Source organism: Electrona antarctica (genome assembly GCF_951216825.1).
Source record: "Electrona antarctica genome assembly, chromosome: 3".
Taxonomy (NCBI): Eukaryota; Metazoa; Chordata; class Actinopteri; order Myctophiformes; family Myctophidae; genus Electrona; species Electrona antarctica.
In genome coordinates, this window is record NC_136808.1 from 38,296,220 (window position 1) to 38,315,302 (window position 19,083).

The window sequence follows — 19,083 nt, forward strand, 5'->3', positions numbered from 1 at the left end:
GCTGTCGGCCTCAGTTGGATTGAGGCTGGCATGTGTTGACAGCCGTCATTCCATTCACCCACAAAACACAAAGTTATGCAGTAGGAGCGGCTGACAATATTGCACAGTGCACCATAATTTGCAGACAGTAATTGAAGAAAAAAAATTCTTAACCACTTAAGCCCTTTTGTTTTGTCGTATGACAGATAGCGACAAGAGAGGATCTACAAGCTTTCAATGTGTCGAGTCTCATGGAACGCCATGAGTGAGCTTGTAGATCTGCTATTATAAACTCTATAAACAAGAAACGAAAAACACTTGGAGGCCCACTTGCAGTACCCTTGTGGCCCATAGTTTGAGAACCAGTGGACTATGATATACTGTAGTGTATGTATACCACTCATATACAGTAGATGCATGCCAAGATTGGGCCTCAAATGCAGTCACTAACTGTTTTAGCTAGTCTTTAAATTGTGTTCTGTGAGAATATGAAAATATAATGCATGTTACAACAGATGGCTTCGCCTAACCAAAATGATTGACTAATGACTTGTGTCTGTGAATGGATAATTACATTTTGGCTCAGATATAGCTCTCACTTTGGGACCATTCACATTTTGGTGAAAAAGCGAGGCCTTCACTTTTAAGTTATCATTTATTGATCCCTGTGGGGAAAGTCCTCTGCATTCAACCCATCCTACGTATTAGACGCAGTGGGAGACCAGCTCAAGGGCACTGGCAGGACTATATACATAACCCTATGTGTTGCAACCCACAGGGAGACCGAGAACCTACACACTTCACACAGAAAGACCCCATGACCTTGCTCTAAGTCTAAGGCTACAGTATTAACAATTAAAAATAATAATAAAAGGTTGGGGGCATTATTCTATTTCTGTTTTCAGTAAAGAAAATATATATTATATATAAAAAAGACATGGTCTTCTGTTTCCCAGCATGCATCTACTATGCATTGACATGCAGTAGTAAGTGCCTCCCTCGGGATACTCCTGGCATCGTGGATGTGAGCACAGCTTGCGGCTTTACATCTTTTGCGGTAACCTCTATGTTTGCATGGAGACGAATAACTTCATTACATAGACATGAATTATAGACACGGGTCTTACACTGTACGTTGAGCTGTGTGGAGGAGTTGCTCATTCCCACCAGGTTCTCAGCCATGCAGGTGAGCAGGAAGCCGTTGTCATCTCGACTAATGTTGAACAGTGTCAGGTTGATGGAGTGGATGTTAGGCCAGTATACATTAGACTGGAGAGAGAGACAGAGGAGAGAGAGAGAGAGAGAGAGAGAGAGAGAGAGAGAGGGGTAAAAATAAGAATTTCACCCACTTCTTTACACCTGTAAATTAAAATTAATAAGATCATTCTGATATGATGATTCTGATTCTGTGAGCAGTATTGGATCTGTGTTAGAGTGTAGTACTGTGTACTTGTGTGTGTGTGCATGCATGTGCGTGTGTGTGTGTGTGTGTGTGTTACCATGTGTGTGTTGATCGAGTGTAGTCCTGCTACGGTCCAGTCCACCTCAGGCAGGGGGATTCCAGATCCATTACAGCTCACGGTCACATTGTCGCCCTCCACGACAGTCAGATTGGTATGGCTCACACTGATCTCTGGGAGATCTGCACACGCACGCACACACAAACGCACACACAAACGACACACACCAGTGCGCAGGCAGGCAGGCAGGCAGGCAGGCAGGCAGGCAGGCGCACACACACACACACACACACACACACACACACACACACACACACACACACACACACACACACACACACACACACACACACACACACACACACACACACACACACACGCGCACACACACACACACACACTTTAGTTTGTGTTTGACTTGTCCTGCATTTTACTACTATGTAATCTGCTGCTGAAACAACAGCAATTTCCCCTCAGGATCAATCAATATATATATATATATATATATATATATATATATATATATATGGGGATCGACCTCCCAAAGATATAAACCCATGTGGTATGTATGTCTTTAGGTTTGTTTTATTGTAATAAACTCTACTAGACGAGCTGGTGTCTGCATGAAAAATAGATCAGATACAATGATGTATGGTTGCTGACAAGAAAACATGTCTATATCATGTGTGTTACATGTCACATATATGTAGCAGAGTGAGTGGCTCACAGCCTCAGCCTGATGGCCTAAAAGTCAAATATCTCCCCAGAGTCGCAGGGATATCCCTTTGTCTTAGTGGTTAAGATGTTGGCTTTCCACGAGGGGGACGTGGGTACGGGGGTGCATACGTTGGTTAGACATATTGGTTAGACATACTAACAGTCCAACATGCATTAGTCCGACATGCGTGGCTGGTTACAACTAACACGTGGCCGGTTAAAACTAACCCGTGGCTCCCGACATGCATGACAGGTTAAAACAAACCGGTGGCTTCCTGTGAGGTTAGGTTTAGGGTTTGGGTTTTGGTTAGGGTGTCGGACTAATGCCTGTCGGAATGTTAGTAGGTCGGACCAAACACAAGATTCCAGGGTGTTATGAGGTGTATTTTCACACCCAACTAACCACTAAAACTCACTAAAGTAGAGAAAACTGAACTCTATCTAAAGCAAACTGTAGAGTAGTGAAAAACCTCGTCAAAGCATCAGATCGGATCGGAGAAACGCAGGCAGAGAGAGATTTCCTCGGAGTGTGATGTACCATTTATTTCAATCAAAGACAGAGTCCAGAATGACAAAAATAGCATAGCTTCGCCGTAGGCCCTGGTCGGCCCACGGGAGCACAAGCAAAGCTGACCACCTTGATGGCCAGCCTGCTAAGACTGAACCTTTCATTGACAAAATGACAAGATATATACTTTTGCATACTGAGTTGAATTCAAGAAGGGTGGAGTTAAGATTTACATACATCTCAACAAATGGCATTTGGTTAGCAGATAGCTTCAAGCAGTATAGAACAAAGGCTTAGCCCCAGGGTACTTCATGAGAACTTCTGAAGTGATTGCTTCTCAGAGACATGTTGGAGCCATGTCTCTCACCAACCATGATCAACTTAGCACAGTAACCAAAGTGTAGTGTAATTATTGACAGAATATTGCATTATGGCGTATGGACTATATTTTACGAGACCACATTCCCCCCTTATGACAATCACAAGATTGGCATACAAAAAAATACATATAGTCCATATTCAACTGTAGTACACCCCCCTTTGACTCCACATAGCCTATAACACACATTAGGAAAAACAACAACAAGTGACACGTTACAAAGAAGTACACAAATGATTACAACTGGTTCAAATTACATGGTCACGTTCTTCTAAATGATTCTTCTTCTACATCCTTACAATTTCATCAATGTACACCTAGCATCACTTTTCAACACATTAAAACACTCACAATACCGCTGTCTGTAACTTCAAACTTCAAACGAATTTCACATAACCTTATCGATCAATGATAGAAATGACTGCACTTAAAACACATACTGACATTAAACCACAACACAATTTCATCTTAACCCCTTTGTTTCACTTTGAAACACCCACTTTTGTTTGGAATAATTATTGACCTTCAATCTTAATAACTAAACACCCAGTTCAACTGTAAGAGATTACACAATGAGTAGGATGCAACAAGTTTATTGCAGGAGAGTGTAACAGTTGATGGTTTGAATTAGGGATGGATAAACATGAGAATGACAGAAATGGAATGACTGAAATGGAATGACAGGTGCACGGCATGGTGGAGGAGCTTTGGCGCGGGCCCCATGGGGAACGGGCCGGAGCCTTGGCTCGGATCCTGCCTGGCGAAGGCAGGGGCTCCGGAGCCCGCCCCTGTGGGGCCAACCTGGTGGAGCCTGCTGCTGGGCGGTGTCGGGGAGGTGGCGGGTACCTGAACGGATAGCACAAGTGAGACAGGGAAGGAGGAGGCGTCCTTTTAAAGGAGCGCCGACATGAGTTACATTGATCTGATTGGAGCCGGGCTGAATGAGTTGGAAAGAGGGAACTGAGTTGGGTGGAGGATAGTTCCACCTCTCAGTTGAACTTTCGTTTATAACTTACACTTCAACTGTAAGAGATTACACAATGAGTAGGATGCAACAAGTTTATTGCAGGAGAGTGTAACAGTTGATGGTTTGAATTAGGGATGGATAAACATGAGAATGACAGAAATGGAATGACTGAAATGGAATGACAGGTGCACGGCATGGTGGAGGAGCTTTGGCGCGGGCCCCATGGGGAACGGGCCGGAGCCTTGGCTCGGATCCTGCCTGGCGAAGGCAGGGGCTCCGGAGCCCGCCCCTGTGGGGCCAACCTGGTGGAGCCTGCTGCTGGGCGGTGTCGGGGAGGTGGCGGGTACCTGAACGGATAGCACAAGTGAGACAGGGAAGGAGGAGGCGTCCTTTTAAAGGAGCGCCGACATGAGTTACATTGATCTGATTGGAGCCGGGCTGAATGAGTTGGAAAGAGGGAACTGAGTTGGGTGGAGGATAGTTCCACCTCTCAGTTGAACTTTCGTTTATAACTTACACTTCAACTGTAAGAGATTACACAATGAGTAGGATGCAACAAGTTTATTGCAGGAGAGTGTAACAGTTGATGGTTTGAATTAGGGATGGATAAACATGAGAATGACAGAAATGGAATGACTGAAATGGAATGACAGGTGCACGGCATGGTGGAGGAGCTTTGGCGTGGGCCCCATGGGGAACGGGCCGGAGCCTTGGCTCGGATCCTGCCTGGCGAAGGCAGGGGCTCCGGAGCCCGCCCCAAAAGGAAATAAGAGAATACGCACCTGAAGGGATTGGTACGAACGGGTTTGGGTTGACCTAGAGCGCCGTTGTCTCGGCCGGGGCCTGGAGGAGAAGGAGAGAAGGGCCTGTAGAGTTGGGACCTTGCGGTGACGGATGGGGAGAGAATGGACCTCTGCTGCTATTGGAGCCTTCGCGAAGAAGGCTCGCAGGGGTACATTTGACTCGTGCCGGTAGGCGGCGGGTGTGAGGCTAGTCCTGCTGTTATGGGAGCCCTCGTGGCGGGCGTGAGACTATGGGTACGGTAGCGCTAGCGGGTAGCGGCTGAGGCACTAATTAGAGCATGGTTTAGGGAGGAAATTGTTTAACCTGAAGGATGTGGGCCTCCGCGAACAGGCTAACCGGTAGAGCTGATTCCGGCAGGATCTAGGGGAATGGGAGAGTAGAGTTAGCAGGTGTATGGAGTGGGGCGTCCTCGCGATGGAGGGGTCCTCACGACAGAGGGTTGCGGAATGAAGCAATGAGTGAGAATTTGTTTCACCTGATGGAACAGGGGAGCTCCCGGCGGAGAAGGCCGGCGAGGCCGGAGGACAGGGCGGACGGCGTTTTGACGAGAGTGAATGAGCGTCCTGGAGAAGGAGAAAATGTTAGGGAATGAGAATGCAGTAGGTTCGAAAATGAATAAGCACACCCGGTGGAGCCGTGAAATGAGAATTGAGGCTAGGCCTCGATGTGGAGCTGTGACAAATAAACTGGAATGAAGGAGCGGGAGAAGGGTGGAGAGGAGGAGCACAGAAGAGAGGTACCCGGCCACCCGACACATCCACCAGTCAGTGTAAATACCAGACTAGTGGAAGCCATGGATTTCTGGGCATCGAGCACGGATGCGACTGCAGGTCTGATGTAGGAGAGGTAGGCAGAGGACGACCAGCGACCCATGGATTTCAGCGTGAGGGCCGGGACACCGCTGGTGGCAGCAGTAGTGGCGGCGCCGATTCTCAGGGAGTGACTTGAATAGCGGTCAGGAGGGAGGCCGCATCTTTTAAGTAGAGAGTGGAGATGAGAGGTGAATGCGCCTTGGTAGAGGGGGAGACCGTTTGGTAGGATGAAGAGAGGAAGGTGGCCAGGGGATCGTTCTCTGACGGAGAGGAAGCGCAGCATGGATGTGAAGGGGCAGAAGTTGCCGGGAACCTTGGCAACTGGGATGAGGCAGCCTTTGAGGTCGCGGTCAGCTTTCGAGTGTTTCAGAGATAGCTTGTAGCCGTTATGGGTAAAATGTAGGTCTGAGAAGCAGACATCTCTAGAGGCGTTGAATGTTGTGGATTTGGTAGTAAACTCACCTACTCTAAGAAAGCCATAGAAGGCGAGGAGGAGGACAGCTTCGAGGAGGCAGTCTAGATAGGGAGCAAAGACTCCTTTCCTGAGTTCTAGAATGAGGGAATGGAGGATGTTTAGCGTTATGGGGAGGCGTTTGTCCGGAGTGTGACGTGACGATCGCAGAAAACCCTTTAGGAGGAGTTTGATGTGCGGGTTGGCGAACAGGCTTGGAAAAGCGGGGTCGTGCAGGCGGGCGTGGAACTGGATCCCCGCCAGTAGGCCGCTGATGTAACTGCAGCTGAGACGGTTAAACTTAAAATTAAAGGTGAGGAATGAGGAGACGGTAACTATCAGCACAGGGAATAGGGAGATGGAATAGCAGGCGCAGAACTGGCCGAATTTGCGCCAGGCCGAGGCGTAACATGATATGGTGGCAGGAGAGAGAGCGGATTTTACATAGTCATTGGCGAGGGAACGGAGGCTTTGGATGGGCATCAATGCAGAACCAGCTCTCGGTACGCGGGGCAGACCAGGGGGAATGGTTTGGCTGTAGGGCATCGCTGGCGGAACTCCTGGAGTTTGAAACGAGAGAGACAGTCGGCAATGTTGTTAAGGTGGCCAGGGACGTGGACCGCTCTGACTATGAAATTGAGCATGACTGAGGACCAAGTAATAAATCTCATCAGGGGCATGATCTGATTGGAAGAAGAGCGGCCTTTATTAATGATGAAGACTGTGGCCTCGTTGTCGCAATTAAATATGATGCGCTTGCGGGACCAGCGGGGGCCCCACAGCTTGCAGGCTACTGCGATGGGGTACAGCTCGAAGAGCGCGGTGGAACCTGGCTGAGAAATGGGCTGAATTAATTCGGTAGGCCAGCTGTTGGCGAACCACTCCCCCTGGAAGATCCCCCCAAAACCTACGGAGGGCGCCGCGTCGGTGAACAAGTGCATCTCGTGGGCTGGAGTTACTGGGTCGTTATAAAAGAAAGAAATCCCGTTCCAGTCTTGCAGCAGTTTTGACCAGAACGCAAGATCAGACCGGCAGCCTGCGTCTAGAATAACTACGTCGCTGAGGGAATCGACGCTGCTAGCCAAATCCAGCAGCCGTGCGATGAACGAGCGGCCCTGGGGAATTATTCTGATAGCGTAATTAAAGTGACCCAGCAGGGAAAGCAGCTGGCGCTTTGAAGTGGGCAAACCGGCGCTCTGGATTAATTCTCTGACGCGAGTAAATTTTTCCATCGGGAGGGAGGCTTCCATTTTCACGGAATCTAGGAGGATGCCGAGGAACTCGATGCATTTGGCCGGGCCGACTGTTTTTTCAGCCGACAGAGGGACCCCCAGTGCGTTAAACGTTTCTTTGAGTGAATCGAGGCTGGCGGAGGGGGACTGAGAAGGGAAATCTAATAGCAAAAAATCATCCAGGAGATGAACGACAAACGGCAGGCGGTTTACGTTTAGCAGGATCCAGCAGAGGGCCTCCGATAGCTGGTTAAAGATATGGGGACTGCTTCTACAGCCGAAAGTTAGACGGGTGGCGAAATAGAATAGCTTATCCCATTTTACTCCGAAGAGGGACCACTGGGACGGGTGGATTGGCATTACTTTAAAGGCGTCGGATATGTCTGCTTTTGCCAGCCATGCGCCTTGGCCTGCTATTTTGATGAGCTTAATTGCGTCATCGATGGAAGCGTAGTATAGAGAAAAGTTTTCGGGTGGAATCATGAAATTAACACTGGGACACGGGCCGGAGCGGGGCGCTGACAGATCGATGATTAAACGTTTTTTACCAGAGTATTTGCCCGTTGCGATCCCGATGGGATTGATACGAAATGGATTAAAAGGGGGGAGTGGGGAACAGCCCTACCATGAAACCTTTAGAAACCTCTTTCTCCAGAAGAGAAGCGACTGTGTCTGGTTCTAAGAGCGCGGATTGGAGGTTAAGAGCCACGTGAATTCGGGTTAGATGCGAAAGGACGCCTACGCGGAAGCCTTGGGACAGCCCTGTGAGAAGATAGTCCGTAAACACTGGGTCGGGATGAGAGGATAGAGCGGCGGATAAGGCGTGAATGTGGATGGGGGTTGATGGGTGATTTTCTAGAATGGTTTGGAAAATCGGGGGGCTTTGGAAGGTGGCCCCCCCCTTTCGCCGTCTCTCGGAGGTCGGACTCGCCTCGGGCACACGGACTTTGGATGAGGATCCTTGCAACCACTACAAACGTGAGAGAATTGGCATTTAGCGAAAGTGCAGACGTTTTCGTTGAAGTTGTTACAAATTGGCATATTGTTAAAGAAAATCACCTCTCTTCCACGGGAGTCCCTCGGGGGGAACTCGGCCTGAGGACTGGAGACATGAGGAACAACATAGGCAGGAGGATTCGGAGCGCTTGGGCGGGTTTCTCTTTTCACCGTGGGAGTGAGGAAAACTGACCTGGGACATGATTCGGCGGAGTGATCGACTTGGCCGCACAGTTGGCAGGTGAGAGCCCTATGACCGCCCACATGCAGAATGAGCAGCTCTGTATCTAGGCAAGACCAATTGAGTCTTGTGTTGAACCGGGAGAGGAAATTAGCTGCTTTTGCAGAGAAGGCTTTATGATAATCGTAGAACATGGAACTGCCGTACCTGCGTTTGATTTCGCTGATGAGTGCAAGGTAAGAATCAAGTTCGGGTCTACGCTCGGGGAAGACATCGCAGAGTGTGTCTCTGAATATGCCGAACGCTATGACGAAATCGCAAAAATCGAGGGAACGGTTAATGCGGGGATCAGAAGCATGGAACACGGCAGAAAGCTGGTCGGTGCCTACTAGCTTTCTGTCGCACTCGGGGGTGGAAAGAATAAGAGAGGCTAGATTAACGTCTTTCCCATCGATTATTTGGGCTCTGAGGAGGGAGGAGACGGCAGAGAAGGGAGAAATAAAGTAGTTACCGGAGTGGGAGACGGGCTGAGCGGAGGAAAGGGTGAACCCGGACCGGCGATGAGGAGGCACCGTGTTGGCGTTAGCTAGAGGAAGGGAGGAGGGCGTGAGAGAGGCGCTGGCGGCCGCAGGGGGAAGAGCACGGGCGCCTGCTGGGTGAGCCGTGATTCCAGTGCCCCGACTGCGTTTGCTAGAGAGGTCATGGCTGACAGCAGCAGGACGGTGGTGCCGTGAGGTGGCGGTGAGTGAGGAGATTCGACGGGAACCGAGTGGGTTTGGGAGCCGCCGGGAACGTCCCGGGCGGGCTCGGCTGCGCGCGGTGTTATGTTTTTCTTTTTTGCCTTATTCTTGCCTCGGGGTGTGCTGGAATCGGTATGCTGAGTCTGAGCTGACTCGAGGGCGGCACGGAGGAGATCGACCAGCTGAGGGTGGGTTAGATCTGGTTCGGGGATGATGCCGTGCTCGGAGAGTGTGGCGAGGATTAGCTCGCCTGGCCATAGGTGGAATTCGGCGGCTGCTAGCCTGGAACTGCGGCGGGGGGTGCTGGTTTCGTCGGCGTCTGACATGGCGCTACGCTACCTGAGACTACCTGAACGGATAGCACAAGTGAGACAGGGAAGGAGGAGGCGTCCTTTTAAAGGAGCGCCGACATGAGTTACATTGATCTGATTGGAGCCGGGCTGAATGAGTTGGAAAGAGGGAACTGAGTTGGGTGGAGGCTAGTTCCACCTCTCAGTTGAACTTTCGTTTATAACTTACACTTTAATATGATATTAAGAGTAAAACATAGTCATAACATTCATTATCAAATAAGTTTTTCGGACAAGTTTGATAAATTCATTTATATTTTGAAACTTCTCTCCTTCAAAGGCTTGGTAAGCGCCAATTCCGATCCCAGCCAGAGGCCACCTCCTGATTCAAGTCCCTGACTCACCTCACAGTTCAACTTAACCAGGGTACTATCGGGTTACTCCCTTACGTTTAAAGGCCAAAGTTTTCTCAATAATAACAAAATAATCTTGCACGTCGTGGCACCCTAACTGCCTTTAGTTGACATTATTGCAAACTAAATTTCACACGAGAAAAGAATAATCAGCTCTACTAACTCTAAGACGATTTACAATCTGACGCGTAGTGAGAGGGTCATCTCGTCCGCCTGACACAGCCACATCAATTAATTTCAATAAAGCTAAAATTATTTAAACATTCTCCAAATTACCCCATAGACTCTATTTCTTGAATCAACTTCTTAACTAATTTAAATTCGACAAAACACAAACATCAACGTATGCCTACATATACGCTGAATAGACTCACATTTAGACACACTGTTTGAATACAGATAAAGACTGTTGAATCTCTCCATCCGTAATTAATAAACTTCTTATAATGTCGCACTTTTCATTGTTCTCACCTCATGTCCGTTTAGCCATGCTTGGGTCAAACAGAAGCTGCATGAAAGTTGCTGTTGAACTCGCGCACCGCACGTCGCTCTGCTTCCATTGTCCTATCCAACACAGCACCCATTCTCCCCCCTTCCAGACATTATATGAATACGAAATATCACATAAATGACTGGAAAGAAAAACATGAACGCTCGTGTAGCTACAGGCCTGATCGAAACAAAGATACGCCGCAAAACGAGCTTGCAGATCCGCCGTTCCTGAAGAATGAAATGAAACCGTGGTCGCCGTTCGTGACCACCTCGCTGCTGATGAACCGAACAGAGCCGAGCCGTGCGCCCTCCTCTCCCGGTTCATGGACCGCTGATGAACGCTCCCGGTCCGCTGCTTGGTGAAGGCCGTGTAGATCGATCGCCTCCCTCGGGTCGGAGATCCGCTGCACCCCGCCGAGACGTGAAGAGAAGCATGGTCCCCGTCGACGCGCTGTAGAGGGCCTCTCCCTCCTGTCCGTCGCCGAGTCCAGGCCGCCGTCCACATCAGAGCTCCGGAGCGCACCGTTTGCGCCGTTGTCCTCCATTCCCGCCAAAGAGAAGACCACTTCTTCCCGCTGAAGATGAACGCCGTTTCGCCGAAAAATCAAACCAAACCACCGCTTGCCGAAATCAGACTGAATTTGGACAAAAGTCCCGCTGGTTCTTCCTGCCTGGCGCCGTCGCACCAAAGACACCGGTTTCGTCGCACCACTGTGAGGTGTATTTTCACACCCAACTAACCACTAAAACTCACTAAAGTAGAGAAAACTGAACTCTATCTAAAGCAAACTGTAGAGTAGTGAAAAACCTCGTCAAAGCATCTGATCGGATCGGAGAAACGCAGGCAGAGAGAGATTTCCTCGGAGTGTGATGTACCATTTATTTCAATCAAAGACAGAGTCCAGAATGACAAAAATAGCATAGCTTCCCCGTAGGCCCTGGTCGGCCCACGGGAGCACAAGCAAAGCTGACCACCTTGATGGCCAGCCTGCTAAGACTGAACCTTTCATTGACAAAATGACAAGATATATACTTTTGCATACTGAGTTGAATTCAAGAAGGGTGGAGTTAAGATTTACATACATCTCAACAAATGGCATTTGGTTAGCAGATAGCCGTCTCACTGTGTGTTTTGATTCACACCTAAGACCAAGCTTCAAGCAGTATAGAACAAAGGCTTAGCCCCAGGGTACTTCATGAGAACTTCTGAAGTGATTGCTTCTCAGAGACATGTTGGAGCCATGTCTCTCACCAACCATGATCAACTTAGCACAGTAACCAAAGTGTAGTGTAATTATTGACAGAATATTGCATTATGGCGTATGGACTATATTTTACGAGACCACAGTTACAAATAGATGGATGAGCAGGATGGATTGAGATGCACTGCCAGCACCGATCTACAACCAGAGGAATCTACAAAAAAAATAATGATCTGATCTGGTGGATGAAATATACATAAAAGAACTGCATTTGAGATTAAATGGGACCGCTAGGGGGTGGCAGTTGTCACCTCCATCACTTTGGCTATCTGTGTGTGCGGCCACATTCTTCTTTGAAGACTACCTTTTAGATTATTCTGCCGTGGGCCGGAACCACTGTAAGGACTTGGTGTGCGTGTCGTCCTCTTGCACGGTGGATGCATTATTCACATTCCAGAGCATTCTCAATCATTGGGGAATGTGGTATAGCTGCAGAGGTAACTAATCAACCGCCAGCTGTCTGGCCAATTAAGCTTCAGGAATCTCCTCGAGTCCTCGGTCAGTGCTCTCCTTGGGGAGAAGCGACAGGCGGTAAGGTCTCCATTCCCACTGCAACAGTACACTGCATTTGGAACCTTGTTTGATGCTCATCACGTATACGTGATGGATCTATATGCTAATTTTATTTCTTTACATTTTTCAAAAATGTCAGTAACCTACCTCAGTCCTAGAACTTTAGTATGCTTATGCGTTACATTCCAGCATCCTTCATATCCATTCACTTAAAGATCCGATATTTTAGTGGTTCTAGTCATTTTATACTTTCTGTACTGATTACACAGAACATATTCATAGTGTGTATACCTATTTATTTTAAGTAATTATTTCTTGGGTGTCTCTTTCTACTCATCTAACTCAGCGGTTCCCAAACCTTTTTGGCCATGCACCCCTAATACCTCCCAACCTAGCTGATGATGCACCCCCCCCCACATGGAAATATAAATTGCATAAGCTATATAGAGACATATATTTCTTTTTTTATCCACATATATGCACATAATTGAACCTGAATATGGCATAATATATGCAGCATAGGCTATATTCTGCATATTACTTGCCATATATTGGCATAATATGTTTAAAGGTATATTCAGTGATTTCACTTAATTCAAATATCACTTATTTTTTCTTATTTTTTGGATAATCCTCCCTACTATAAAGTGTGCTGACCATATAAGGAGTTCCTCCCGGTCCCCAGTTAACCCCTGGGGTCAAAAAACCCTAGTTTCGGTTTGGGCTTTGGGTGGCAAAGCCTTCATCCAATCAGGATGAGAGGGGCCTTCCTCCAATCATGATCGAGTGGGGGCGGGCCTTGGTGCACGTGCTGTTGGTCTGTTGTACTTCCCCCACTGTAGAGCGTGTGCATGTGCACATCTTGTTACCGGGTGGACCGGGTTTTTTTTCCAAATCACCCAAATCACTGATTGCTCCTTTAATATATTTAAAATAAAACCATAGCACCACAGTTTGGGAACCGAACCACTGATCTAACTCATCGAACACAGGCCATTTTCAGTTGTAAATGCTTATTATATTAATATCCATTAGCTGACTGGCTGCCATGATTGGCTAAATGTGTGAAAACCCAGGAATGAGGTTACTCCACAATCTACATAATGAATACTGAAGAGAACGTTAGCTAGATAGCTGATTAGTACAGATCTTTGTATGCTATCTGTACAATTTACAATTTAGGCATTTAGCAGACGCTCTTAATCCAGAGCGATTTAGAACAAAAGAACAAAAGAATAAAAATAGTACGTAAGTAAGAACCTAACAGTGGAATATCTATAATAATAAAACTATGCGTATACACTATAGAGTGCTATGTCTACATAAAGTGCTATATAAATTACATCAATTGAGCCTATGCATACGCCTGTAGGTTGTTGAGGCTAGGGAAAGTGCTACGGCAAGTGCTACGGGCTAAATGGAGTCTGAAGAGGTGGGTTTTCAGACTACGGCGGAAGATTGGGATTGAGTCTGCAGTTCTGATTGTTATGGGAAGTGCATTCCATAGTTTTGGAGCCTATCTGTACTACTCTGTCCACGCACGCACGCACGCACGCACGCACGCACGCACGCACGTACACCTTGTGCCATACACCGGCTAGAGCAAAAAGCTACAAACACCCAACCAGCTGAGGAAAGTTAACGAGTGACCTTTGCTCCACAAACAGCAAAAGTGTTTTAAGACACGTCAGTCAGGTTACAGTTACTGACTCCATGCTTGCAGCAGATCCCTTTTAACAAAATCATTTTTGACACAGCTCAAGCTCCCATAAGGATCCACTCATTGCCGTTTCTTTGCTGCTTGTTTTCTCAGAAAAATACTCCAAAGTTGTTGTTTTTGTGCAATCCGCCCGACATTCAGATGATTTTTGATCGCATTGCGCCCGTGTGGTGAAAACTAAGACATGGAAAAAAAGATTGGCGTCAAATAAAACCACGGATACGCTGCTGCCTATACACTTATAGTAGGCCCTTAGCCTCTGTTTACCACTCAGCTCTAAGGCTTATTACTGGTGACAGCTACACTACTCACTAATGTATCCTCTATGACAAGGTCGGTTGGTCTTCTCTGGCTGATAATAATAATCATTGGTGTCTGTAACTATAAAACATCATGACATATAACATTCTATGTTGCCTTGGAACCGTGGTCCATTTTTAACTCACTCTGGTGACTAGTGTACCTTGTGGGAGGTCTGATCTTGGAAAGATCAGACCAGAATGCAGAATGCCTGTATTCTGTACATCAGGCCGATTGTTTTTTTGTTGTTTGTTTTTTTAATCCCACAATTTGTGTAACTCATTTTTCACCATCGCCAATTGCCTAAGCTGTAATCCTGAGCGCTACTTTCCCTCTGCCAACCCCAAACTGAGCTCATGCTTCCTTCAAGGCATGAATGAAGGAATATCAGCACCCTGTTATGTCAGCATTAGTCATTTATTCTAAACACATTGGTGCATGAGCGATAGATCCTCATCATTCATAGTGTTGAAGAGACCTGCTGTACTGTAACACAACAGATGTCACTGAATCTCATTGGTTGCCAAATCCAGACTGTGCAGTGTGTGCACGCACGCACGCACGCACGCACGCACGCACGCACGCACGCACGCACGCACAGACGGACAGTCCTTACCACAGTGGTTGATGTACATGTTGTGCAGTCTGATCTTGGACGCTCCATTCCTACAGTACAGTTGTTGTGTGTGGAGACCCGCCTCTCCTCTCTGCTGCCACAGCTGGACCCAGCGGATAGCACAGCCACAGTCAAACGTGACTCCATCCAAACGCCTGAAGAAAAGAAAATACATAATAAACAATTAACAAAACAATATAAATAATGTAAAAAATCTGTCTGTGTGTTGGTTAAAAACATATTGAACCAATGGAAAGTATTAAAAAGTGCTTTGGCGAAAACCTCCTAACTCCACTTGAGCTGGATGTTTTCCACCAAAAGTGTTGAACCATTGAATATGGTAGAATTATTACGCAACTACCACGGACTGCAAGGCATCGGTGATACATCACTGGTTTTCGTGTAACACCCTGGACCTTGCGTGCTTGCCAATGACATTATTGCAAGACTATCAATATCAATGAAATATGTGAAATGTGTGAAAATTTGCCTAGTATCTTTCAGACTATATACATCATAAAATGATCAGATTACTTCCAAATGTGATCAAGTTTACTTATTTTGACATTATTAAAGTCACAGACCATGAAATATCATCAATAATAACACCTTTATTGCGATGAAGAATACAAATGAATATGCATCATAGTGTGAAACATGTTATAGAGCTGTGCATTCTGCCTAGCTGTCACAATTGCATTTGCAAAGTGGGGAACAGTCCAAATTTGCATTGTTGCATTTGCAGGTACATCACCTTTACAGGTGCATCTGATCATCTGATCATCTGACTGCCGAGTGTGACCGTGGACCAGGCCACTTCATGGAGCCCACCAGAAGTGTGACCGTGGACCCGGCCTCACAGTGCACGACCTGGACCAGATGTGGACCAGGCCCCTCCATGGAGCCCACCCTGTCTATCTCTCTTCTATTCTTTCTTCCTATTCCCCTCTACCCTCCCCCCTCTCCCCCTCGCCAATGACATTATTGCAAGACTATCAATATCAATGAAATATGTGAAATGTGTGAAAATTTGCCTAGTATCTTTCAGACTATATACATCATAAAATTATCAGATTACTTCCAAATGTGATCAAGTTTACTTATTTTGACATTATTAAAGTCACAGACCATGAAATATCATCAATAATAACACCTTTATTGCAATGAAGAATACAAATGAATATGCATCATAGTGTGAAACATGTTATAGAGCTGTGCATTCTGCCTAGCTGTCACAATTGCATTTGCAAAGTGGGGAACAGTCCAAATTTGCATTGTTGCATTTGCAGGTACATCACCTTTACAGGTGCATCTGATCATCTGATCATCTGACTGCCGAGTGTGACCGTGGACCAGGCCACTTCATGGAGCCCACCAGAAGTGTGACCGTGGACCCGGCCTCACAGTGCACGACCTGGACCAGATGTGGACCAGGCCCCTCCATGGAGCCCACCCTGTCTATCTCTCTTCTATTCTTTCTTCCTATTCCCCTCTACCCTCCCCCCTCTCCCCCGACACGGTCGAGGCAGATGGCCGCCCACCCTAGAGTCGGGTTCTGCCTGACGTTTCTTCCTAAAGGGGAGTTTTTCGTTACCATTGTCGCAATATTGCTTGCTCTGGGTGGATCTTTGTTGGTTGTAAAGTGTCTTGAGACAACTTGTTGTGATTTGACACTTTAATAAAATTGAATTGAATTGAATCAGCTCTCTGCAAGCTCTAGAAACCTCTGGAATGGTCAGCCAAACTGGCACCCATGACCCTTCTTCCTTGGCCCACCCTTAGTTCTGTGGAGAAGGAATCACTTGGTGGCTTTGTGTGCTGGTGGCCCAGATGCCTGCTTGGTAGACTGCAAAAGCCTAGGGGAACCCAAATCTCGAGCCCTGCCTATGTTTCACGCATATTCCGGTTGTGACACAACATCTGCCTTTAATGCAGGGGTTTTCAGCGGATTGTGAACCAGGGACCAACACCCTGACTTAGAATCAACCTGGGGACCACTATTGTGTTATATGGGCTAAGATTAGTGCTTTTGTAAGTTAACACTTGCTATGCATCCCATGTGTATACATCCCACTGTTTCTCAACCGTTGACTACTACTGGTAAAATGTCCTAATAATAATGACTCAACCAGACAATCCGGTGCACTTCTCCCTTCTTGAGATTCTAACTCCCTTTTTCTGTTGAATTTATTGAACTCCAACTTGTCAGTAAATTACTACATGGATGGACTCATCATAGATGATAGGTCACCAGGCCATTCAGTTCACGGTTTCTACTATGCAGTCCCCTATGGGACATAAGGCTTCAATGAGCGCTCTCCATTTCAACCGATCCCTGGCAGCATGTTGTGCCTCTCCCCAGGACAGGTTAATCTGTTCCAGCTCCTGCATCACAGTTCTGCACCAGGTGGTTTTGGGCCTCCCAGGATGTCTCTTGCCTGGTAGTGTCCATCTTAATCCTTTGTGATGTGGTCCTGCTTCATTCTCAGCACATGTCCTAGCCATCTCAGGCGTCGATGTGTAATCTCCTTGGTGATGCTCTGGCTCCCTGTTTGTTTATACAGTTCATTATTAGAGATTTTATTTGGCCAAAAGATCTGGCATATTCGCCGAAGGCATCGGTTGTGGAACACAATTTCCCTCACGTCTGATTTAATTACTCGCCAGTACAGCAGAACAGACTTTACATTGCTGTTGTATAGGAGCATCTTGGTTTCAAGGCTGTATTGCTTTGACCTCCAGATGGAACGGAGTTGGGAGAAGGCACCTTGAGCCTTTCCCAGCCTTGCCTTTATGTCCTTTGATGCCCCGCTGTCCTTACTGATGAGGCTGCCCAGATATAGGTGAAGTCTTCCACAAACTCAAGTTGTCCAACCTGTCTTGCAAAGTTGTTAAGAGAATAGAGTCCATTGGATGCCTCTAGGCCTGTCAGATGTGGTGTTGGTGGTGATCCAATCAATGGCGACAAGGAAGAGAATAGGAGAGATGATGCACCCCTGTCTCACTCCAGATTGTACAGGAAACCACTCAGAGAGGCTGTTTCCCATGATGAGACTACACTCAAACTGTTCATAAAATGTTTTATGCTTTTATCCGCAATTGCACTATCCTTTCGCTAAGCCACCGAACTATTTTGTCATCAGATTATCTGATGGTGATGTCAAATTAATGGTTGGTAGCAGCATCAAAATGTTTTTTTAAATGATAGGGGCAGGTATCAATAAGATGTATCTTCTTCCTGCTCCTTTTCTTTTCTGTTATGGATTATGTAAAAAAAAGAAAAGGTACAAAGTAAAATTAATATAATCATGTAAAACCATAACTGAAATGAAATAAATACATATGAAATTAAATTAAATTAAATAGTGATGTCACGAGACCTGGGCAGAATATAATGGGCTTTCTCCATGTATGGGGATTTTGAGTGACAAAAATGTATAGGGATTTTGAGTGACAAAAAAAGATTTCATATTGGTCCCATAAGGCTTAATTGTGACAGCAGGTCGCATTTACTATGATATGATCACCCTGATGATGTCATAGTGATGTCACAAGACCTGGGCACATTATAGGATTGTGAGTGACGAACGATTGTGAGTGACAGATTGAGTGACGATTGTGAGTGACAGATTGTGAGTGACGTGACTTGACGTGACATGACAAAAAAACGCACGGTTTCATGGTAACATGTTAAAAGGTGAGGAGGAGAGTTTCTCATACACTGTCCCCACTGATGATTTCACACCAAAACCATATCTACAAGTCTGCCTCTTCAGCAAATTACTAGTCAACCAGGTGTCACTACAGTCTTTGCTACATACGGTATACTGCATTGTAGTGTATGTACATACTATAGTGTGCAGTATATCCCTTTTATGTCATTAGGCTGTAAGTTAAAGCCACATTATTCAACAGTCTGTACCGCCTATGTGATTTGCATATTATGTCCAATTAGAGTGGCAGCTGGCTGCGATTGGCTGACTTTTCCGAGATGAATGGACGTCCCAAATGTCCTTGTCAGGGGTGAACGTCATGTCTCACATTTAAATATTCGCATTGCATACATTTAGCTGATTCTCCCAGCTAATGTGTGCACGCACCTGTGCATGCGTGTGCATGCGCAGCAGCGCACACGTGTGAGTGCCCTTGCTCAAGGGCAATTAAAGGGGATCAGTAAGTGAGGAAACTATTGATATTGTGGTCCCAAAGTGCTTCACAGTAAAAAATAGAACAATAAACCAGTAAAGCATT

The 19,083-nt window shown here is 46.6% G+C and overlaps 1 protein-coding gene across 1 annotated transcript in view; it reads right to left on the reverse strand.

Moving 5' to 3' along the window:
* The window catches only part of LOC306920823 (NT-3 growth factor receptor-like), a 212,693-nt gene that overhangs the window by 96,191 nt on the left and 97,419 nt on the right, over positions 1-19,083 (reverse strand). The window contains exons 4-6 of the mRNA XM_079497737.1: positions 14,833-14,987; positions 1,479-1,621; positions 1,107-1,248 (exon numbers count right to left, since the gene is read on the reverse strand). Coding sequence (XP_079353863.1) covers positions 1,107-1,248; positions 1,479-1,621; positions 14,833-14,987 — 440 coding nt within the window. The remainder of the gene's footprint in view (positions 1-1,106; positions 1,249-1,478; positions 1,622-14,832; positions 14,988-19,083) is intronic.